The sequence below is a fragment of the Letharia columbiana genome, assembly GCF_014066305.1.
Source record: "Letharia columbiana isolate WasteWater2 chromosome Unknown Sc0000048_s0, whole genome shotgun sequence".
Lineage (NCBI taxonomy): Eukaryota > Fungi > Ascomycota > Lecanoromycetes > Lecanorales > Parmeliaceae > Letharia > Letharia columbiana.
Window position 1 is genome coordinate 114,073 of NW_023501092.1, and position 25,501 is coordinate 139,573.

At 33.6% G+C, this 25,501-nt stretch overlaps 6 protein-coding genes across 6 annotated transcripts; 1 reads left to right on the forward strand and 5 right to left on the reverse strand.

The window, feature by feature from the left end:
- Window positions 1-1,241: 1,241 nt before the first annotated feature.
- Window positions 1,242-2,928, reverse strand: HO173_010350 (uncharacterized protein; the record flags this gene model as incomplete). The annotated part of the gene is made up of 3 exons (XM_037312236.1): window positions 1,242-2,538; window positions 2,593-2,666; window positions 2,722-2,928. 3 exons carry the CDS (start codon window positions 2,926-2,928, stop codon window positions 1,242-1,244), a joined length of 1,578 nt encoding a protein of 525 aa, XP_037160822.1.
- An 879-nt stretch (window positions 2,929-3,807) lies between these two features.
- HO173_010351 (uncharacterized protein) lies at window positions 3,808-4,431 on the reverse strand (the record flags this gene model as incomplete). Its single annotated transcript, XM_037312237.1, has 1 exon — window positions 3,808-4,431. The coding sequence occupies one exon, from the start codon at window positions 4,429-4,431 to the stop codon at window positions 3,808-3,810; it is 624 nt and encodes a 207-aa protein (XP_037160823.1).
- Window positions 4,432-5,221: 790 nt separating this feature from the next.
- Window positions 5,222-6,018, forward strand: HO173_010352 (uncharacterized protein; the record flags this gene model as incomplete). The annotated part of the gene is made up of 2 exons (XM_037312238.1): window positions 5,222-5,442; window positions 5,496-6,018. The coding sequence occupies 2 exons, from the start codon at window positions 5,222-5,224 to the stop codon at window positions 6,016-6,018; spliced, it is 744 nt and encodes a 247-aa protein (XP_037160824.1).
- Window positions 6,019-7,407: 1,389 nt separating this feature from the next.
- HO173_010353 (uncharacterized protein) lies at window positions 7,408-7,830 on the reverse strand (the record flags this gene model as incomplete). The annotated part of the gene is made up of 1 exon (XM_037312239.1): window positions 7,408-7,830. The coding sequence occupies one exon, from the start codon at window positions 7,828-7,830 to the stop codon at window positions 7,408-7,410; it is 423 nt and encodes a 140-aa protein (XP_037160825.1).
- Window positions 7,831-8,279: 449 nt separating this feature from the next.
- On the reverse strand, window positions 8,280-10,318 carry HO173_010354 (uncharacterized protein; the record flags this gene model as incomplete). The annotated part of the gene is made up of 5 exons (XM_037312240.1): window positions 8,280-8,952; window positions 9,012-9,204; window positions 9,261-9,954; window positions 10,014-10,152; window positions 10,218-10,318. 5 exons carry the CDS (start codon window positions 10,316-10,318, stop codon window positions 8,280-8,282), a joined length of 1,800 nt encoding a protein of 599 aa, XP_037160826.1.
- A 611-nt stretch (window positions 10,319-10,929) lies between these two features.
- Window positions 10,930-11,490, reverse strand: HO173_010355 (uncharacterized protein; the record flags this gene model as incomplete). The annotated part of the gene is made up of 1 exon (XM_037312241.1): window positions 10,930-11,490. One exon carries the CDS (start codon window positions 11,488-11,490, stop codon window positions 10,930-10,932), a length of 561 nt encoding a protein of 186 aa, XP_037160827.1.
- Window positions 11,491-25,501: the final 14,011 nt, after the last annotated feature.

The window sequence follows — 25,501 nt, forward strand, 5'->3', positions numbered from 1 at the left end:
AGTACGATGATGATACAATTGATCCGACATTCTATCCGACATTTGATACGGCTTATACTCGTAAGGAGTCAAAGAATGATTCATCGGTTATGGATGATCCTACGGGCTCCTTCGGCTCTGCATTCATACGCTGGGTTGTATGTGTGCAAACAACAACCCTAGCTGAAGGCTGTCTTTTCTATGGCTTGTCAGTCATACTCTAGGACCCAGGAAGCAGAGGTTGGTGCGGGTAATGCACATGTGCAGACTGCAGTAATCCTTCGCCGGTCCCGTCTTATGCTTCATGCAGCCATGAACCCCCACCTATCGTGTCTCGAGCAAGCCAGCCTCGTCTTCTACTTAGCCATGCGCTCGTGAGAGCTACTCGACATGCTCAAATGAGGTTAGTGTCTTTCTTACGCCAACGAAGCCGATACTGAAGGCTCTTCTGCTACGCGGGGTTGAGGGTGTATAGACCTTACATGTGGCTGTAGGATTCCTACAGAGAAACTGGGCTGAAAACGGTTGAAAACGGTAGGGAGGTCGGACTACAGGCGCCGTAGTAACGCGCCAATTGAATATCCTTCTTACAGTTCGCAGACTGCAGGAACCCTCTCGGCCTTCTGCAGGAACCACGAAACAGTACTTCGATACGAGGACTCGATGCAAGCCCATTCCGGTTTTTTGCAGGTCGTGGAGCCAAGTGAGCCTTTTGAACTAAGGAGATGCACCAGCACCGTAGCAAGATCCAGTAATTGATTATGTTCTTGGCCTAGACAAGTGACCCATGTTCCCTTTTGAGGATGGGGACACTCACACAACGCTTCCCCATGCGCGGCGCCTATCTTGTCCGTTCGGCAAATCTAGATGTCAGCTTCGTCCTAAGGGTGTGGGCTGGCAGACATAAGACCTGAGCCGACAAAGGCTGTAGGTACGCGCTGCTTGCAGATCATGAAGCTGACATGGCTGCCACACTTCCAATTCGGGGTGTAGCGGCCATCTAAAGGACGCAACCTTGTCTCCGCGTCACTTCGGAAAATGAGGGAAGTGGCCTTTGCACTTATTGATTCACCCACATAGGATAACGCTATGATCCACGCTCCTTTGGCGGACCATCTATCGTCGTTGAATAGGCTCCTTGAAATCAGGGTTAGGGTTATTCTTATGCACTCCTACTTTCGACAATAGGAGTCCAATCGTTGGAGACTCAAGCAGGAGGAAGATATTGTAGGGTGACATATCAAACTCGTTAGATGCCACGTTCACGAACCAAGCAAAATGACAGTGCTTGCTGAAGAGTCTCTCTGCCCTCTTTCCACTTTCTCTTCCTCCTTTCTCGACGGGGTCTCCTCGTCTCTCTGGTTCTCACATCCATCCGCTTGCGCAAAATGACTCATCTCCCTAAGCTTCCTTCCATACTTGATAAACACCACAGGGGTAACGCAAGCCATCGTTGCAACAGCTGCGAAGATGCTTGTTGCAACGTTACCACCCAAGCTAGTGTACATGCTGTCAGTAAATAGCGGAAATACGGCAGCCATGAGCGTGCGCGACAGGCTGAGAGCAGAGCAAGCAGAAGCTGCGTAGGGTCCATACGAGTCGGTAAGGTAGCCAAAAAGTATGTAAGAAAGGTCGTTGGTCGCGTAGCCGACTAGCACCAGCCCGATCATGGACACTGTCCAGTGGACGTGCGGTACAAGAGGTGGTATGGTCCAAGCGAAGAGCCAAAGGCCTACAGCGAGAGCGGGGCAGGCCGTGACTAAGGAGCTGACTTTGGCTTCGGGGCGGAGGGAACTTTTTTTGCGACAGCGGGTGAAAACTCTCTGGTCGTAAATACGAGGAAGGACGTTTACCAGTAGGCCAATTAGAATGGGAACGAAGGATAGCGATGATGTCGTGGACTCAGCGAAGCCCAATTCTGTGTATACGACATTAAGACCTTCGGTGAGCCCATAGATGAGGCTAAAGGATATGGCCATCAGGGCGGCGCAGCTGAAAACGATGGGCTCGGTGGCCAGGAACTTCAGAGGACGAAAGAGGCAATCTTGTGCGAAGGATCGTAGTGTGATATTTCGCCTCTCAGCGATGCGGAGAGCATTGTTGCCAGCCCTCTTCTGTACTGCCTTGACTTTCAACTCTAAGAGGTACCTGGTACGACTCTCGTGGAGAAACAATGAGGCGATGATGCCGATCCCAGAGACGATGGTGGAAATGTAGAAGACCCAACGCCATCCAGCGTATGTGGTCACGTAAGCGGAGTAGATGGGTCCCAATACCAGGCCCATATTCCCTGCCAAGGTGTAGATATAGACTATCCAAATCCGTGTTTCGCTTTCGTACAGATCTTCGAAGCTGCCGAAGGCGACAGTGGCAGGAATGGCAGAGGCAAAGCCTGTGAAGAACCGTCCGAAGCATACCGCAATGACTGAAGGTACAGCTGCTATAATGGCGCTGAAGATACAATAGACTGTGATCGCGACGATGTAGAGCGTGCGTCGGCCAAACGTTTCGGAGATGGGTGAACAGAAGATGCTTCCTATCGCTTGTCCGATAAGGTATCTGCAGCTTGTCAACTGGTCACGCCACCTAGAAAGCGCAAACAGCATCTCTCACAGCGATGTGAACACAAAATAGCCCACTGTTCTGCTGATGCAATAATCCTTGCGGCCTGAATTGGATGTAGCAGTCTATGAGGGTAGTCCTCAGCGACGCTTTCATCGATAATGAAGGAAGAAAGCATACCCCAGATGAACTTATCGCTGTCATCCAAAACTCGAAGAAGCAAACCAGGCCGACATTGTATGCCTTCTTCGTAATGATCCAATTTCGCGGGTGCTGCTTTTCATCGAGCTTCCATTCGACGAAGCCATCATTTCCAAGCTGCAGGCCATGATTATTCAGCTCGTTGTGAGGGTCTTTCCTCTTCTCATACGATGAGGAATCCACCATCACAATGGCTCTGGAATAGCACGTCAATACAAGCACGCAACTGGGGCCAACTGGAAGCAGTCGCTGATCATTTTTTCGCAGTAGTCATGGTTGTGCGAGGAGGAATGGTATGCGGCGGATGATAGGCAGTTTTGAGTCCATGGCGTCAACTGGTAATGTGACAGCAGCCACCAAAGCCCCCGTTGAGGAGAAACCTTATCGTGATAGCCTTTCAAAACGCCAGCCGAAAGCCTACTGGCCGAGGGGATGTAGTTTGTCTGTGCGGAGACGATGGATCAACTTGCTTTACCCAATGCTACGGCCTCACTCCAGACTGCGCTCTCGGAATGCCACGCCCTCCAAGGAGGCCGGGCGTGAAGTGCCATCATGACGAATACTAAGCTTGAGGAGACCATGGACGTCATCTGGATTGCCTTAAGACTGTGCAAAGATGTAGAAAGCCAAGGTGATATTCGGTTCAAGATACGTGACTATCGGAGAAAGGTAAGGTAATGAATGCCAATTTGACGGAAGGCCTAGTTACAACTAGTGTGTACTCAAGGCGGGGCCACCTAAGCCTAATTGAGTAAAGGTCGCCCAAGACCACCACTTCACTGCTTGACAACGTGGACAATTTTAAACATACTTTCTGTTACAAAATTATAGAAGAGTATCAGCAGAAGATATGTTATACCAGAATGTTCTTCATAATGGTCTTGGTTGAGAAGTTATTGAGGATGGGGAGAAAAGATGCGCTTTTCCCAGATAGGTTAAGTGGCCAGATATTATAGAAACCGGCTTGAGTACCTTACCGTACTTTAAAACACTACTCGTAGCGGCTTACGCCAGAGATCTTCCCGCCCCAAATCTTGCCAGATAGATGTCCAGCTTCCATTGACTTCAATCGTCGATTCTATAATGTATCGGCTTGAAGCTTCCACCGTTTGACTGCAATGCCGAACAAGCCGTCAACGCCATCGTCAAGTCCATCTCAGCCTCGAATGTAATGTGATCACCCGCTTTACTCTTCGGCGGATCAACGCACAGCTGGCCCGTGGTTCCATCAATCGCCACATTCATGAAGCAATTGAAGGCGACAGGTATACGATCGGATGAGATGCCGTATGGCATCAGCGCAGTGGATAGGTTGCCAAAGCAGCCATGGTGCGGCTCTTTGTCGCCGTAGATGATGCGGAAGGTGTCCTTGCTACATGGCGTGAGGAGGAAATCGTGTCGGCCGACAGAATCTTCGATGATGCGCAACATCACGTTGCTACGGTTCGAGTACAGCGGATCGCCTTTGGTGAGGTAGATGCGGCTAGCGTAGTCGAGAGTACGTCCTGAGGAAATGACCTCGTCAAGGTCGTGGGTGTTGAACGCGAGCAAATCGGAGACCTGTTCACCCCGTGGATCGATGACTGTCAGCCGTTGACCTTTCTTCATGGTGAAGGCTCTGCCTGATCGAGATGGTATCATGACGGTTTGGCCTGGAGCTAATTGCTCAGATTGGTCGCTGGTGGCCATTCCTCCAGAAAAGACCGTTTGGATTCGGCTCGGGGAGAAGGAATTTCCAGCAGCTTTGGTAGAGTACGAGGCATCAAAGATGAGTCTTCACCGTAAGAATACAAAGCACCGATTCCAATCTCAATGTCAATCTGATTGATGATAGCAAACACCAAGCACTTCAGATTCCGCTGAATTGCAATGGTGCATCAATCTTTTGAATTGCGTCAACACAAATGTTACGAAGGGGACATGCGGCCTTTGCCTTCCGAGTACGAACACATCGCGGATGGCTCAATTCTAGCTTTACCTTTGACTCGACTGTCAGATTCTGGGGAAAGCTTAGCATTCTCGACTCTGTCCACAAATCGGGCCAAACGCAACGCCCTTGCTCTTTACGTCACTAGGGTCGGACGTTTCGCGTAGTGGGTTTGTTTAGAACAACCACTAATGACGATATACTGTCAAACAGAGCTCTGCTGACATCGGAATGGTATCCGAGAACCGCATTCTCGCCAGTCTCACAACGTAAGCCGAGACCAACTCTACTACAACTACCGTCCTTCTGCGTTACCGAGATCTTGTGATGAACCTAAAACTCTCAATGTCGGTCTGAAAGACATGTCAATGGCGTCAACTACACGTAGTTTCCTGCCGTGGAGATGTCTTTTCAACGTCATCTGACGCAGCTTCGGCTTGGTTGTTGGGTCATGCTAGCCTACTATATAATCCTCGTCTTCTCTTCAGCAGTATGTCAGTCTGAATGAAATCCACCTTCAGCCCCTGAATACATCTTCGGAAAACGAGCGCCATGCTACTTACATTAAGTGTCCTCTCCTTCTTCTTCGGCTTCGTGGTTGCAGCGGTCGTGACTTCGAGGCCGAAACATGCTCGTTCCACTTTGGATGATTCATTGAGCAAGCTTCGTCATGTCACGAACGCATTCAGACCACGCGCGTCTTGCAACCACGATTCGCCAATCAGCGTTGAGAAAGGTCTGATACAGACTGACGATGCGGATCTCCTGACGAAGTAAAACAATGTTTCATCACCTAGCCTCAAGCACGCTGCTAAAATGATCATAGAGCTCAGTGCGAAGAGCTTCCAGGCGATAGCTGGCGGCGTCAAGCATACGAGGAGATAAAATCGATCCTCGTTGCACGAAAGCCAGGAGCCAAGAAATTTCCCTGCATCTACGCCACGACCGGCTACAGACACAACGAGCACCGTTACATCTTCATGCACTCGGAAGACCCAACCGAGCCGCGCAACCTCCGCCTCCTCGCCAACGCAATGCGGGCCTACCTCCCACAATCCCACTCGCTAGGGCCAAATACCAGTCTTGTCATCATTCACCCCAGATCCAGCACACAAAACTCGGTAGAGTCCTACCAACAAAGATTCTGGGATCTACTTCGAGGTTTGCGGACATGCGATCTACAGCCGTGGCCCTCAGACATCCCTTCAGAAACGCATGCCCCCAAATGGGCCTTTTGCTTCAACGGAGTGCCCTGGTTCCCCCGCCGCAATGACACCCGCGCACGAGCAGCGGCGGTCTCGTCACGCGCCCTACTTCACAGTTGCCATGCAGCCGAAATGGGTCTTTGACAATCTTTTCAGAACACCGGAGAAACGACGAGCCGCAGTAGGCGCAGTCAGGAAGCTGATGCCTGCTTACGATGAGATTGAACCAAGTCCGGATTTGTCCGCGTATGGGACTGAGGGCACGACCGAGGCGCATCAGTATTATTTACTGGACGAGAACAAGACGAGTTGTTGTCCGTATGAGGACCTCGACAGGTGAATGCAAGCCTAACTGAGCGGTGCGAAGATACTCGTGAAGATTCACAAAAGTCAGTAGTGATGATCCCGGTTATTCCATACTTTGGATTAAATAGTGTACCGGTGTGTATGGCAGTGGTAATGGAAGTATACAGCACAAGATTGTGAGATGGAAATATATAAGATTACGTGCCAGATGCTGCTATCTATTACGACTTACTCTTCTATAGTTTCCGTGACTATGCACCACAGTACTCGGTCAACCCTTTGTTCATGCCCTTTTGTTTTAAGTTATGCACCAAAGATGAGCAAATCTCTGGACTCGCTTACCAAATCCAGTGCCTGACCCCAGGATAGGAAGATGTCGAATACAAAGCCCACCAAAAAGTAGAAGAAAAATGACTGTGAGGACAGATTCCGTCCTCGCAGAAAGCACAAACTCAACCGAATAAGCACCTACAACCCAAGTCCCCACAAACCCTCCGCGCCTCGCCAAAGCACACCCCTCCCCAAACACCCCCACACTCAACTATCCAAACCCCACCCCACCCACCACAGACGCCCCCCTCCGCCAACGCCAAAAACACCCCACACCCTCCATCACGCCCATCAAGACCTGCCCCAGCCGCGACTGCAACAACGCATTCAACGCCGCAGCGCCGGTCTCCAAAGTGTACGAGAGTTCCGACGGTTAGAAAAGGAGGGCGACCGAGTTGGCGGCCGGGGGGATGTCGATGGTGGAAGATTGGACGACGGAGGTGTCGACGGGGGAGGATCTGCGCGGCGGCGGCGGTTGTGAGGTTGAAAAAGACGTTGGCGGAGGCGGCGGTGCGGGTGAGGAGGAAAAGGGTGGTGCTGATGGTTGTGATGTAGGCCTTTACGGCCGTGAGGTAGGTAAGCAAGTGCGTGTGTAAGCTTCTTCATGGTACTTACAATCGTAAACTTTGGATACATAGGGAAAGATATTCTGATGCGGAGTGGCGTGTCATCCAATCTTCACAGAGAAAACTTTTACTGTCGATACTATGCGCGCCCTAATACATCATGGCCGAATTATCCACACCACCCGCCGGCGCCGCACAATCCGTCGGATTCACACTCGAACGATCCGCAGCGCTGCCGCCACTAGCCTGCTGCAAGAAGCATGAAAGACCATATCTGGCCATCTTCACACGATTGAACCTTCGTCGCCGTTGTTGATGGGACCGCGCGCTTCTACTCTTCAATCTGGGCTCCGGTGTTGGTGATGTAGCCGGTTCGTGTTGAGGGTGAACCGACATGAGGGGAGAGACCGGTTCTGGGGTCGTTGCAGTTGACGATGGTGGCGCGTTTGCGGAGGGGAGAGGAGGGGGATGCTGAGGAGGAAGAGGGTGGGGAGTGGGGGAGTGCATGATTGTGGTGGTTGTGGTATGTAAAAGCGGGCTGGTACTCTACGAGTTGGCGAGGGTGGGGGTTGGAGTTTTGGATGCAATGGGTGAGGTGGTGGGGAAATGGTGTGATGGAAGGAATGTGTGGATATGGTACGAAGTTTGTGGTGAGGTATGAGTGGGTGAAGATGAGTTTCCACGAGGTGACAAGCTCGTCTAATACCACTCGTAGTATCGCTTTGGCTTCAATGTTTCCAGTACCCTGTCCCATTCTTGGACATGCGATGACGACGACGGTAGGTAGGGGGATGGGCCGCGGAAGTCCTGCGTGCAGAATTGAGCCATGGTGGATTTCAGAATTTTGTGTTTTGATCAAGTGATGGAGCAAGTGCTGGTTAGAGCACGTGCCCAGCAGTTGCGGCCATCTCGGGAACCCCAAACAAAGCAAAACATTCTCAATATGGCACTAGCAGACACCGATCAGGATTTGATGGCATACACACAGCCTCGCCGCCTTTTGAGCAACCGGTCTGTCGCATGCTTAGGTGTGGTTGACGAGCTACTCCAACATTTGATTTGATGTGAGTTGTTGCATGGTTCGGCTATCTCGATTCTCACGTCCATTCCGTTCCGTTTCTTAGTCATCTTTAGATTCGACATCTTTCTACCATAGGCCGATAAGCACATGTTAAACATACTATGAGGGCCTCAAGGATGATGTTATCGAGCTACTGCCGTTGAATCCTGTTCTTCCACGAATAGCGGCAGCTCCAAGCTTAGAATAAGGATGTCAGAGCTCAAACCTTGTAAGCCCGATCTCTGTATCTGCGTTTTGGAGTCCACGTTTGTCACACGCCACTCTGCATCGCCCCATAAGACAGTACTGATGCTTGTTGCAACAATTTCAGCAGGAAGATGTAGAGTGACAGGCCCTGTCATGTCCTGGTAGTCCGAATTGACGATGCTCAGAAGGATGGAGTTCCCAACCCTCCATGCGCTTGCATCGACCGCGCTGGTCCCATCGACAGCCAGGCCCGTTATGATATCAGCTCCAAGCAAGTATTCAGCGCAAGTGCCTGTCAGCACCTTCGCCAGCCTACTCGTAACATCGGTCAAGTCTGGCGTCGTCGGAAACGTCCACATAATAATACCCTTAGCGCCATGGTTGACACTCAACAGAGTCATAGCAACTTCCTCTTCCGGTGTCGGCGTTTGCTTCCAAAACTCTGAATTGCCAAAAGCCTGCGGTGTACCCCAGAGGACCTTTGGCGGGAGGCCAAGCTGCATTTGGTATTCGCGATAGATGTCTAGGCGGGCAGGGACGTTGGACAGGTTGTTGTAGCCTTGGCAATTGTCGCAGCCGCAGCAGCCATAGGTGGAGTTGCAGACGGTGCTGCAAACGAAAACGTTCAGCATCCCGAATGTTGTGGAGAGAGGATGGAGAGAGCTTACCCATATTGGGTGGACCATGACGTGTTTGTGCCAATGGGATAAACATCAGAGAGGATGATGTCAGCGCCTGTAGAGTATTCTTGATAATGATAGTTCTCGCAGTTTAGGCAAAGTGAAACGGGATGATATGGGTCAAGGGATTTGATCTGATCATATGCTCGCTTGGGTGCATTCAACGCATCCACTTGCCCATCTGGAACACGTGTTGTCAGCTCGCAGCCAGAGCACTGAAGCATCCAGGGAGCGTACCTGGCTCGTCTGCGGTATACCAAAGGAGCATATTCGGTCTTCTCTTCAATTGATTGACCTGCCAGTCTACACCTGATGCGTTCTGGTACTGCCACCTCATGTCGAACATAATCCATAAGCCAAGCTGTTGCGCTTGATCGAGCCATTCATCCAGCTGCTCGAAATCGTAACCAAGACCGCCTGCAGGGACAATGTGAAGTACATTGTAGCCATAGTTCTTCAGGACGTTCATATTCTTTGGATCTTCGCCGAGCCAATTTCCGTCAAGATAGAAAGAGTACGGAAACAGCGGGGTCCATGCGCCAGAACTACTATTAGATATAGTGGTAGCCTTTACAAGTAACCCACCGTGAAGGCTGTCAATCTTGGTAACACTTCCGCCATCAGAACGACTTGGCAGTCGCAAAATTTGCGTTGACGCCATGTAGATATGGTTATTCGGGGCCATAGCCACGACTGAAAGGTTGTATGGCTCAAATCTAGGTTCAAATTCGCTCAGATCGAAGTCAAACAAAGTGCCCGTCGAGTTCAATTTGACTGTGGCATAAGAGATAGGTCGAATCGCATCATCTGATCTGTTGACATAGAACGATATTGTGTTGTATTCGGAAACATTAGATAAGAGCTTCAAAGCTCCGTCATTCTGTTGGCCAAAGAGTGTGTTATCGTAGGGCTGTCCATAGAAGTACGAAAGCTGTATTTGATGGATCATGTTAGCTTCAAGATTCTTCTGTATGAGTTAGGTCTTCTTACAGGAGCATCAACGATGAAAGTCCCAACAATGTCCTCTTCGAGATAAGGCTGCGCACGCGGACGGATTTTCAGGTTGAGCAATGGGGCAGGCGATCTGGGTGGTGCAACGATTCGTCCTCCAGGGTCAACGGCGGGGTCACTAGAGCATGCAAAGCTTAGCCAGCGACTCCAACTGGTCATGATGCACAATAGAAAGATTCACACCTGGATCTGTATGCTTTCCCGCACCAGGTATCCACAGCCAGGGTGAAGCGGCCGAGGTGCAAAGACAAGAAGGCCAACGGTAGCTGTACGCCGAGTCTCATGGTGCACTTCTTATGATTGCCCCAGCGATAAGAGTGGTAACGTGAAGGGAGGCTCTACTATCAAGAGGTCGAAGTACTAGCAAGAGGGCACTGGTGGGCATCTTTGAAACCCCATTGATTCGTCGCGCATACGACAAAGCGGGAATAGGTGACAGCCGACACATTCGCAGCTTCTACTGATTGATCTCGCATAGAAAAGGACCTCGGAAGTACGGTGAGCTCTGTTTTGCTGCTATTTGGTTTGGTCGCCGCGAATGGAGATCAATGCATACTTTAGGATGGCGCTGAGGGGCTTAGCTTGGCTAAGCACTAGACTAGTGCGTCTTGTTATCTCCCACACGCACACACGCAAACTCCTCAACGGCGCTAGTAGCAGCCCTAACCCTACCTCACTCTTCTGAAGGAGTAGCAGAGGACCCTAGAACTGTTTGTGGGAGCGCATCTATTGAATTTCAAAGACATCTATTAATCGTGTTTGGTACAATCAACCCCAACACGAGCTCAATTGGACGCAGTTCCCATTGGAATTGAAAAGAGATTATGGATTTAGTAGCTATCTAAGTGTGATGTAGGCCTTAAATACTATGCAAAACCACGCTAGTGCCATATTGTCATTGCCACCATGAAGGGTAGCTACAACACACTATGGTGCTGCAGCATGATTTCAGTGGTATCCTCAGGCTGTTGTTGCTGAATTGACTGCATTGGCTGTTGTTGAGGCTGACGTGGAGGGCCGTCGCTTGGAGTGGGGGAGGGTGGACTGGAATGGTATCCTCGACAATTGAAGTGGGGGGAGGGTGGACTGGAGTGATATCCTCGACAATTGGAGTGGGGGGAGGGTGGACTGGAGTGATATCCTCGACAATTGGAGTGGGGGAGGGTGGACTGGAGTGGTATCTTCGACAATTGGTTGATAAGGTGGTTGCGGGGGAGAGGAACAGTGTTCTCCGGTCGATAAGGCTGCCGATAAGGCGGTTGCGGGGGAGAGGAGTAGTGTTCTCCGGTCGATAAGGCTGTTGTTCCTGCATTGGTTGAACCGGTTGCTGTGGCTGAACTGGCTGTTGCTGAGGAGGGTAAGATTGGAACTGCTTTGGTGGAGGACGTTCTTCGTCGTTCGGTGGCCATGGGTCGTTCGGTGGCCATGGGATATCTTCCTGAACCACATTTGCCATGCTTGAGCTATGAAAATCCCTCTCCCTTTTAAAAAAAAGAGGCGTGGCCCCCATACAAAATCTCGGGGGATGAAAATCACCCTTACAAGAACCACAAAATCCTCTCTCACATATTGGGAAAAATAATCAAAAAAAAAGTAAGAAAGGTCTAAAATAATTTTATATTTTTTATTTTTTTAACCCCAACAAACGAACAACTCCCCTTTTTTTTTTGTTGTTGGTTTTAGTTCTCTAACTCACGCTTGGTGCCTGGCGGTGTCTCTGAGAATCAGGTTTCTTGTCCTTGGAGTCCATTTTGGGTTTTTTTAATGTTTAATATGGGTTGAAGGTTTGTGGTGTTTTGTGGTTTTTTGGTGTTTTTTTTTGCTGGTTGGGGGTTTTAGGAATTTAGGGAATTATAGATTTTTTTAAATAAAAATTTAAAAAAGTGAAAAAAAAATTTAAAAAAAAAAAATTGTGAGGAAAAACCAGGAAAAACGGGACGGAATTCTTCCCAAATAAAGGCTTTTTTTAAATTGTAAAAAAATAAAAAAAAAAAAAAAAAAATTGGTAATAATATATTTGTAAAAAAATACTTTTAAAAAAAAAAATTATAAATAAAAAAGTTTTTTTTATAAAAAAAAAAAAAAAAAAAAAAAGAAAAAAAAAAAAAAAAAAACCAATTTTATAAAAAAAAATAAAAACGAATAAAAAATATTGGTAAGGTGTGTTTAATTACTCCCAACCAACCCCCCTAAAGCAAAAAAAAAATTCCTTCCTTTTTATTTATAAAAAAAAAAAATAAAAAAAAAAAAGAAGAGCTGGCCGCCTGTTCTATTTTTAAATAAAATATTTTAATAAAAAAAAAAAAAAAAAAACAAAAGAGATAGTGGGGGATTTGTTTCTTTTTTTTTTAATTTTAATTTATATTTTATAAAAAAAAAAAATTGAAAAAAAAAAAAAACCCAAAAAAAAACCCTCGAAGGCCAAAAAAAAACCCGAAAGAAAAAAGAACACTCGAATAGAAAAAAAAAAACCCCCCAAAACCCCCCAAACGCCCAAAAACAAACAACCCCCCCGCAAGCTGCCAACTTGGATAAAAAAGGTAAAAAAAATATAAAAAATAAAGGAAAAAAAATGAAAAAAAAAAAAAAAAAGAAAATGGGTTAATAAAAAAAAAAAAAATTGGGTTGGGGGGTGGTTTTTTAAAATATAAATTTTTTTTTTTTTTTATTTTTAGAAACAGGGGGGGGGGGAAGGGACAGGAAAAAAAAAAAAACCATTTTTAAATTTATAAAGAAATTTTTAATTGATTTTTTTTTTTTTTAAGCTTTTTTTTTTTTTTTTTTTTTTTTTTATTTTATTTTAATAAAATTAATTTTTTTAAAAATAAAAAAAAAAAAAAAAAAAATATAAAAAAAATAAAAAAAAAAATTAAAATATTAAAAAAAAAAAAATAAAAATTATAAAAAAAAAAAAAAAAAAAAAAAAAAATAAAAAAAAAAAATAAAAAAAAAAAAAAAAAAAAAAAAAAAAAAAAATAAAAAAAAAAAAAAAAAAAAAAAAAAAAAAAAAAAAAAAACAAAAAAGGCCTTAAAATAGAAAGACCTTCTAAAAAAAAACCCCCTCCCACTAAAAAAAGACACTTACTAAAATAATAAATCTTTTTCTTTAACATACTAGTACCAAACCTAAAAAACCCATAAAAAAAAAAAAAAAACCCCCAAAAAAAAAAAAAAAAAAAAAAAAAAAAAAAAAAAAAAAAAAAAAAAAAAAAAAAAAAAAACAGCTACCAAATATTTCACTTTCTGCTCGGAGCAAGCGACCGAGCCTGATAAAGAAAACGCTGGGTATTTCTACCATACAGAAGCCCCACCACACATACAAATCACAAACCACCTACATCATTCGAAAGAACCTACATTAAACAACCTACACCATCAACGGTAGCCCAATCCATCAAAAAACGACTCCCCTACATCGAATACAAGAAATCCTTCTCCGCTCCACATCGATCTCTCCGCTCCGTTCTTACCTACATTCAACACATCATGAATTCTTCAAATCCACCTACATCAATACCAAGATACCTCCCTCCGCATCGTCGATCACCTTAACACCACGGCCAGCCCTACCTTACATACGACGACCTACATAACAAACAAACACCCCCACACTCACAGTGAGCCTGCTACAATGGCAGCAAACGTTCGACCTCTTCACTGAGCATGTCGACAACACACTCATAGTGAGCCTGCTAAAATGGCGACGGAAACAGCCCCGAAAATCACCACCCCATCGGCTTCTTGAGCATGTCGACAATACACACAGTGAGCCTGTTACAATGGCAGTAAACGTATCGACCTCTTCACTGAGCATGTCGACAATATATATAGTGAGCCTGCTATCAAATGGCAATCAACACATTCGATTCTTTTACCTCCCTACGAAATCTCACGGATCGGCAAGTGCTTGAGTTACGGAAGTGGTCTATGTCAGTCAGATCATTGGCTGCTGAGTACTCGCTATGGCAGCTTAGGACGGGGTAAGTCTACGGGGTATCGGTAGTCGAAGCGGTAGGTTTATAAAGCGGATGGATGTAATGAATAGCACTACGGAGTAAGATGGTTACGAGTTGAGACAAAGGATGGAATGGATAGACTTGATGGTAAGAGCATGGGAGATATAGGGCAAATCTACAGTGGAGCTCCTAGGCCAGGCTGCCAACAGGTGTTGGAGGATGATATATGTATGCGTTGGATTTTCTTTAGTTCTATCGATGGACTTGATGGTAAGAGTATGGGAGACGCAGGGTAAATCTACAGTGAAGCTCCCAGGCCGGCTGCCTAGTAGGTGTTGAAGGCGAAAAAGTGGAGGGATTATGGCTTATGACAAGAAGACTAGGCAAGGAGAAGAACTCGGAGAATCTTGCTGGCACGTAGGCAAGATATGGCCAATATCTCCAGAATCTCTGAAGGACAATGTGGGTATGGCAGGCATGGCACAGTCAAGACCAGCATGCGGCCCGGCAATACCTCGGACAGCGCGTTTTTGAACGAATTGAAACCATCCGATGTTCGACTACGCTACCGCTACACCTCGGCAAATCCTCTCTAGTCAAGAACGGGCAGGGGGCTATGCATGTTTGGAGATACAAGGCAAGCAATGGGCCTGCATCTCCGGTCTACCAGCCATGGGGGCCATGGCTATTTGAGGGGGTGAGGGGGGCGTCGATATCGTATATATATTATATTAGAGTTTCTTTTAGATAGTTAATTTTAATAATATATCTTATATACTTAGAAGACTTAGCGAATATAGATCTACTTTATATATCTCGAAGTTTTAATATTTTTTAGAGATTAATTCTATTATTAAATATACTATTAAATTTTATAATAATATTATATCTTTTATAGTCTATATTCGCTAGCTAATTATTAATAAACTACGCTTTTATAATTTTAATCTCTCTATCTTTTAAAGAAAAAGACTTATTATTATTATAATATCGAGTTTATCTCTAAATTATATAATAAAAAATAAAGATAATATTAAGAGCCGCTATAGCGTCAATAATAAGTTTAAGAATTTCTTATTAATAAAAGATTTTACTATAAAATAACATCTTATAATTATTAAAATCAAAAATTATTATTTAAAATAAGAATAAGAATTAACTATATTAAAGGTTTATAATTATAAGCTTTATAATACTAGCTTATTATTTATAATTAGCGAAGAATTTATTTATATTAATTATTATTATATCTTTAATAAATATATTAATTAAAATAAAAATACTTCGTTTTAAAAGAATATATTTTTATAAGAATATTAATAAGAGAGAGTATCTACGCTAATTTCGCGAAGTCGAAATTAAGTTTCTTATAAGTTCTAAATATTTTACTATTAATTAATTAAGAATTATTTATTATATATAATTTTTAAAAGATAATCTTAATATTTAATAATATAAATATTATTAAATCTATAATCTAGAGAAATATAACTTTTAAATTTTTTAAGTAGTTTCTATTTAATTTAATAGCGAATTTAATAAATCGTTATCTTCTTATTTATAAAAAGTAAAAGAAGATTAAATAACGCTTTAATTAGAAGATATCTATTTTTAAGATCTATTTAAAGAAGTTAGAGATTTATTTATTTTTATTTTCTAAAAAGTATTAAATTAATTTCTTCTTAGCTAAGCTTAGATTAGAGTTTAAAAATAAGATTCTAAATATTAATAATATATCGAAATAATAAAAAAAAATTCTTATCTAGACTATTATATAGAAAAAGATTTTAAAATATATATACTTTAATAACGATTTTTATTTAAAGTCTTTAAAGAGAGTTCACTAAGAATAAGTCTTTAAAGAATTAAATTTTGAAGTCTAAATTAATTTTAAACGACGGCGTTTATATAGCGCGTATTTAAGATAATAATATAAAGTATAAAAGTTAAATTCTTTAACTCTAATTATAAGAAGAATAGTTATTTTTATTATAATAAATAGAGTTATTAAATATCTAAATATCTAGATCTTAATAAATTATTTATAATCTAATATCGATATAGTATTAATAAAAAAAGATTTAATCTTATAATTATCTTAGAAGCGAGATAAGAATAATAATTAATAGAGATAATTTCTTTTATTTTTATAAAGAAGTAAATAAAGCTTTAAAGTAAATAGAGATAACTCGTTACTCTACTCGATATTAAAGTATATATTAATTTAATTTTATAAAAGTTTATAATTTAATAAAATTTAAAATCTTATAATATTATTTTATTATAATTAAAAGCGTTAAGTAATTAAAGTATATATTACTATAGCGCGTATTAGCTAAATTATTAATTAATAAATAATTAAAATTAAAATAAAAAGTATAATATACTCTTCTATATTATTAATTAAAAAGATTTTAATATTATATTAAATATATTTAAATTAAATTAATTATAAATATTATTAAATTTAATAATAAAGTAATAATAATTTAAAGTTAACGCTAATAAATTATAAATTAAAAAATTAATTAAATTTATTTAAATTATTAAATAGAAGTTAAATATATTTATAATTATATATATTATAATAATATAAAATAAATTAAAAAATAAATATAATTTAAAGCTTTCTTAGAAGTTATTAGAGTTTAATAATATTTTTTTTAATAAAAAAGTAGAGATCTTATTTACGCTTAAGTAGAGAGATTATATTATTAAGATTAAAAGCGATAAAAAGTCGCTATATAATTTTTTATATAATTTATTTTAAATAAAATTAGCGAAGCTATAACGCTATTTAAAGAACTTTCTTTTAAAAAAATTAAATTTATTATTTGACTTTCTTAATTAAAATATTAATTTTTTTTATTTTTAAAAAGAATAAAAGACTTTATTTTTATATTAATTATCGAAGTCTAAACACGATAATTATTAAAAATCGATATTCGCTATTTCTAATTATTAAGACTCTAAATCGCTTATATAAATTTAAAATCTTTATAAAGCTAAATCTTAAGAATATCTATTATTAAATTTAAATTAAAGAAGATAATAAGTAAAAAATAGCGTTTTATAATTACTATAACTACTTTAAATATTTAATTATATCTTTTAAACTCGCTAATATATTAATAACTTTTTAAATATATATTAATAGAGCTTTTATAAGATCTAATAAATATAATATATATAATATATTTAAATAATATTCTAATTTATAATATTAATTTAGTAAAGTATTAATAATATATTAAATAAGTATTTAAGCGTTTATACTAGTTTTAACTATATATTAATTTAAAGAAATATTAATTCTATATTAAATAAGTTAAGTTTCTAAAGTTTATTATATTTATTAAAGATATTATAATAAATTAAAAATATATCGCTATTATTAAAAAGTAGTAATTAAAATTAAAAAATTATTAAAATATATAAGTCTTTTTAGACTTTATTAATTTCTATTAATAATTTATTTATAACTATTTTAATATAATAATATTATTTATTAACTTATTTAAAGAAAATAAAAATAATAAGAAATTTAAATTATTAGAGTAAATAGATAGCGCTAAACTAGCGTTTTAATAGCTTTAAAATACTTTTATAATTACGCTATTTCTATATTATTATAATTTAAATTTAAAGTTATATCTTAAAATTAACGCTTTTAACTTCGATATAAAAATTATACTTTTATAATTAAATAAAAATAATTATTAATAATTAATAATATTCTAATTTAGAAAAATAATTTCTATAAAGTAAAATTATAAGATTTATAATTAAGAGCTACTCGTTATTATAGTATTTATAAAATAATAATATTACTATCTAGAAGATAATATATTTTATATTAAGATTTTAATAAATTATAATAATCTTAAAGACTTTATAAAGTAGAAGAAATTAAATTTTAGATAAACTCGTTAAACGCTAAAGTTAGCTATTTATAACTTTAAGATTTTTTATTAAATAAATAAATTAAACTCTATTAACTCGCTATCGCGACGCTTTAATTATAAAAAAACTTCATTATTAAATATTAAACTACTATTAATATTATAAAATAAATTTATATTTTAAATTAATAATAAGTAGTTATAAAGAAATAAGAAGATTATAATGCTAGATAGCGTTTATATTTTATATTATTAATATTTAAATAATTATTTCTAAAAGAAAGTTTAAGATTATATAAGAGATTACTTATAATATATTTTAAAGATTAATAAAAATATTAATTTAAGATTTATAAGTTTATAATAATTAAGATAAACTCTTTTTAAATTAATATTAATAAATTAGTAATTAAGTATCGCGTATATAATTAAATATAAATCTTAGATTTTAAGAAATTATTAAGATATAATAATCGCCTTTATATCTCTAGAAATAAGATCTTAAAAAAAGAGCTTATTAGTAAATATTATAATAATTTATTATTAAAATACTTTTAGCGCTATAAAGATATATAAACTATTTATTTATAAATATTATTAAAATAAAAACTTAAAGTAAGTTATTAATTATATTAAGATATATAATATTTATTAATAAATTAAAGCTTCGCGATATCGTCTTTATATAGCGAGTTAAATTCGCTTTTTATCGCTATTAAATTATAAAAGAAAATTTCTATAAACTTTATTATCGACTTATTAGCGAGTAAATATAAGAGTATTATTTATAATATTATTCTAATTATAATAAATTAATTTATAAAAATAATAAGATATATTTCTATATTTATTATAATCGATATCGCTTAGCTAATAAAAGTATTTTATTTTAAAATAGTATATCGCTATAATATATTAAATAATATTATTAATAATAGAGACTCTATATTTATTAATAGCTTCTAATTTATTATTTACTTTTATTTTAAAATTAAGTAATATTTAAATATTATCTTTTATTTATAAATCGATAAATAGATTAAGCGTTAAAATTAGATATTAAAATATTTTTTATATATATTCGCTAATAATAAGTAAAATATTTAAATAAAATAATTATTAATAATAGAGTTCGCTTATATAAATAATTAATATTTCTTTATTAAAATAATATTATTCTTTCTAATATATAAATATTATTCTAAAATTTATTAAAAGATTAAGAATAACTTTATTAAGAGAAAGATACTCGCTATAAATAATAGAATAAAGAAGTTATAAGTATTAAGAAATAAGATAATAAAGCGTTTTTATAGCGCTATTACGACTTAATTTAAATATTATAATAAAATATATTAATTTTAAAGCTATAAGATAGATAATTTAATAATATTAGTAATTAAGAATTTAAAGTAAGAAATATCTAAATAAGAAGTTATCTTATAAATTTATAAAATTATTTTAAATTATAGATAAGATAGAAGCGTAAATATATTATTCTACTTTTATTCTTAATATATAAAATTTATAATATCTTTTATATATTGTTATTTAAGTTTTATTATATTCGCGATTATAATAATATAGCGAAATATCTTTATATAAACTCTTAATCTTATTAATAATAATAAGCTTTAAAAGATTAAAGAAATTATTAATAAGATTAAATATAAGAAAGATATTTAATATAAAGTTAAATAAATTAATTAAGATAAAGAGTATAATTAATAATTATTAGATAATAAACTTATTAATATTAATAAGTTAATTTAAATTTATAAATAGATAAATAATAAATAAAAGTATTAAGTAATAAATAATAAGTCTCTTATTATTAAAGAGTTTAATTAATTATATAAATTAATAATAAGTAAGTAAAAATAATAAAATAAGATATAATTATTAATTAGATTAGATATATTTCTAGATAATACTTATATTACATATATACTTCTTTATATTTATTATTATTAAAATATAAATTAATAAAATAATTATATTATTTAATTATCTATTAAACTCTACTATAAAGAAAATTTATTATATTAAAATATATATTATTAATATAAATATATTTTTATCTAAAGTAGCTATTAAAGAATTATCTAAAAACTCTTATATTAGCGCTATTATTAAAAAAAGATTATTATTTAAATATTCTTCGCTATCTTAATATTAGATCTTAAATTAAATTTATTAATTTAATTCTTTAATAAGAAGATAATTAAAGTATAATCTTCAAGTTAATATTTATTAATATTCGTTATATATCGATAAAGGCTCTTAAGCTTCTTCTTTAATAACTTATTTATTTTCTTTAATTTCTTTATACGCTTATTTATCGCTATAAATTAATCTTAAAAATTTATAATTATAATAAAAGCGATTCAAAGTTATTATTATTATATATTTCTATAATTTATATTATTAAATAATCTTTTTATTAAGCTTAATCTATTAATAAGATAGCTTTTAAGATTATTTAGCGCGGCGATAACATTATATTAATTTTCTTATTTATATTTAAAGATATAAAGAGATTTTAATATAGCGATTAATATCGCGTTTTTCGATCTTATAATTATTATAAAGAAAAGACTTATTTTAAATATATAAATCATTATTTTAATAAAAGTAAGTTCTATATAATAAATTAGATATTAGAATTTATTAATAGATATATATATAAAGCGATAATAATAGAAATAGTTAAGAGTTAGTAGTCGCGCCTATAAAGACGACTATATACTTATTATTAAAGTTATTATTATTATTAAAAAAGAATATTATAAAATTATTAGTTTATATATTAACATAATTAATAATAATAAGATATTTATAATAAAGAGAAGTAGATTATTAATATAATAAGATATATTATATTTATATTAATATTAATATTAATATTATAACGCTAAAGTAAATACTTATAAAAGAGATATTAGAAGTTATAAAGAATAAAAATAAATAATTTAAAAGAAATTTTTATATTCTCTATTATAGCGCTATTATTAATAAATAATATTTAATAATATAGATAATAGCGATATAATAATATTTCGCTATTATCTATAGAACCGCGTCGTCTAACTATTATTATTATTTCTATTATTATTATTAATTAATAATTAAAGAGCGTTATCGCGAACGCGTCGCTCTATTAATTACTTTCTTCGAATCTCTATAATAAAGATTATTATTATATTACTTCGCTATAAATATAATATACTATAAAAATAACGTTATCTATAAAGAAACTCTTCTCTCTTCTTTTATTTATTAAATTTTTAAGATTTTATTATAAATTTTTAAATCTAATATTATTCGCTATAGAGGCTATTAATTAGCGCTATAAAAACATTAATATTAAGCGTATTAACTTATTATAGATTATTATTAATTAATATTATAAAAGCGATATTATTCTTAAAGATAGTATTAATATTATTATATAATATATTAATAACGCGTCTATACGACGCGTAATAATTAATTCTATTATCTTTATTAAAACAATATTATATCTAATAGATTAACTCTTTTCTCTTATTTCTCTATTAGAATTTAAAGGTTTTTTAATAAGTATTCTATTTTTATTTAAGACGTCTAAAAATTAGAGATCTAAAAGAAAAGATAATTATTAGATCTAATACTATTATAGACCTTAGCGCTACTTATATTAAAACGTCGATATTATATATATTATATTAAAGTTTCTTTTAGAGTCTAATTTTAATAATATATCTTATATATTTAGAGGCTTAACGAATATAGATTTACTTTATATATCTTAAAGTTTTAATATTTCTTAGAGATTAATTCTACTATTAAATATACTATTAAATTCTATAACGATATTACGTCTTTTATAGTCTATATTCGCTAGCTAATCGTTAGTAAATTACGCTCTTATATATCTATATAATCTATTAATATATATTATTTAATAAATAAATACTTTAAGACTCTAAACTTAGTTATAATTTTATTAGCTTTAATTATTTATTATTAGATAATCGTATTATTAAGATAGAATAACTTTATAAGATATTCGTAGATACTTTAATCGCTATAATATATATCTAAGAGGTTTTTATACGCGCTATACGATCTATTAAACTCGAATTTATTCTTACTAGAGACTATTAATAGTTAATAATTAGTTTAAATAATTAAACGATTATTTAAATCTAATATTTAATTAAGATTATTTTAGATTAATTCTTCGAATAAAATTATAAGATAAGTTTTTAAGGCTATATTCTAGTCTATCGTAGTTAAAATTATTTATTAATACGTTAAATACTTTTAAATACTATCGATAAATCTCCTAAAAATAGTTTTAATAGTATCGCCTAATCGAGGTTAACTTTTAGAACGAGCTCTATTATATCTATTCGAAACTTAATTTAAATATCTATAATACGATAAAGATTAGAGATAAATTTATAACCTCTTATTTTCATATAACTACTTAGTTAAATAATAATATCTAGGCGAAGTAGAGTATATTAAAGTATATTATATATGATAATATAGTAGTAATATTACTATAGAAAGATCTAAAGATCTAATTCGTTAAAAGAGATCTTAAAGACGTCTTTAGATATATACTTATTACTATATATAATTAATAGCTACTTAATTTTAATTGCGATAGATACTATTAAAAAGAATAATATCTATTATTTAAATTATTATATATTATTATTTATATTTAATCTCTTTATAAAGATTCTCTTACTTAGATCTTAATCGCGATTCTTTTATAAGAAATAATACTTTACTATTATAAACGATTTCTTCGTAATTCTTTTATTAAATAATAACGTAATTATATATATCTAATAATTCGATTAATATTATATAGTAAATTAAAACTTTTAAATTAATTATATAAAGAATATTATAAATTTTATAGTCGAGTTTTATAGATATAAGAGCGTAGTTTACTAACGATTAGCTAGCGAATATAGACTATAAAAGACGTAGTATCGTTATAAAGTTTAATAGTATATTTAATAGTAGAACTAATCTCTAAGAAATATTAAAACTTCGAGATATATAAAGTAGATCTATATTCGTTAAGCCTCTAAATATATAAAATATATTATTAAAATTAAACTCTAAAAGAAACTCTAATATAGATATATATAATATTAACGTCTTAAGTATAAATAGCGTTAAGGTCTATAATCGTATTAGATTTAATAATTATCTTTTCTTTTAGATCTTAATTTTTAGACGCCTAAGTAAAAATAGAATATTTATTAAAAAATCTTTAAACTCTAATAGAGAAATAAGAGAAAAGAGTTAATCTATTAAGATTATAATATTATTTTAATAACATAATAGAATTAATTCTTACGCGCCGTAGACGCGTTATTAATATATTATATAATAATATTAATACTATCTTTGAGAATAATATCGCTTTTATAATATTAATTAATAATAATCTATAATAAGTTAACGCGCTTAATATTAACGTTTTTATAGCGCTAGTTAATAGCCTCTATAGCGAATAATATTAGATTTAAAAATTTATAATAAAATCTTAAAAATCTAATAGATAAAAGAAGAGAGAAGAGTTTTTTTATAGATAACGTTATTTTTATAGTATATTACGTTTATAGCGAAGTAACGTAATAATAATCTTTATTATAGAAATTCGAAGAAAGTAATTAATAGAGCGACGCGTTCGCGATAATATTTTTAATTATTAATTAATAATAATAGTAGAAATAATAATAATAGTTAGACGACGCGGTCTCTATAGATAATAGCGAAATATTATCGCGTCGCTATTATTTATATTATTAAATATTATTTACTAATAATAGCGCTATAATAGAGAATATAAAAATCTCTTTTAAATTATTTATTTTTATTCTTTATAACTTCTAACGTCTCTCTTATAAGTACTTACTTTAATGTTATAATATTAATATTAATATTAATATAAGTATAATATATCTTATTATATTAGTAATCTACTTCTCTTTATTATAAATATCTTATTATTATTAATCGCGTTAATATATAAACTAATAATTTTATAATATTCTTTTTTAATAATAATAATAACTTTAATAATAGTAAGTATATAGTCGTCTTTATAGACGCGATTACTAACCCTTAACTATTTCTATTATTATCGCTTTATATATATATCTACTAATAAGTTCTAATATCTAATTTATTATATAGAACTTACTTTTATTAAAATAATAATTTATATATTTAAAATAAGTCTTCTCTCTATAATAATTATAAGATTAAAAGACGCGATATTAATCGCTATATTAAAATTCCTCTATATCTTTAAACGTATAGATAAGAAAATTAATATAATGTTATTATCGCGTTAAATAATCTTAAAAGCTATCTTATCAATAAGTTAAGCTTAATAAAGAAGATTATTTAATAATATAAATTATAGAAATATATAATAATAATAACTTTAATTCTCTTTTATTATAATTATAGATCTTTAAGATTAATTTATAACGATATATAAGCGTATAAAGAAATTAAAGAAAATAAATAAGTTATTAAAGAAGAAGCTTAAGAGCCTTTATCGATATATAGCGAACATTAATAAATATTAATATAAAGACTATACTTTAATTATCTTCTTATTAAAGAATTAAATTAATAAATTTAATTTAAAATCTAATATTAAGATAGCGAAGAATATTTAAATAATAATCTTTTTTTAATAATAGCGCTAGCGTAAGAACTCTTAGATAGTTCTTTAATAGCTATTTTAAATAAAAATATATTTATATTAATAATATATATCTTAATATAATAAACTTTCTTTATAGTAGAGTTTAGTAGATAATTAAATAATATAATTATTTTATTAATTTATATCTTAATAATAATAAGTATAAAGAAGTATACGCGTAATATAAGTATTATCTAGAAATATATCTAATCTAATCGATAATTATATCTTATTTTATCGCCTTTACTTACTCACTATTAATTTATATAATTAATTAAGCTCTTTAATAATAAGAGACTTATTATTTATTACTTAATACTTTCGCTTATTATTTATCTATTTATAAATTTAAATTAGCTTATTAATATTAATAAGTTTATTATCTAATAATTATTAATTATACTCTTTACTCTTAATTAATTTATTTAACTTTATATTAAATGTCTTTTTTATACTTAATCTTATTAATAATTTCTTTAATCTCTCTAAAGCTTATTATTATTAATAAGATTAAGAGTTTATATAAAGACTTTCGCTATATTATTATAATCGCGAAGATAATAAGACTTAAATAATAATATATAAAAGATATTATAAATTTTATATATTAAGAATAGAAGTAGATAATATATTTACTCTTCTATCTTATTTATAATTTAAAATAATTTTATAAATTTATAAGATAACTTCTTATTTAGATATTTTTACTTTAAGATTTTTAATCGCTAATATTATTAAATTATTTATTTTATAGCTTTAAAACTAATATATTTTATTATAATACTTAAATTAAGTTATAACCGCGCTATAAAAGCGCTTTACTATCTTATCTCTTAATACTTATAACTTCTTTACTCTATTATTTATAGCGAATAT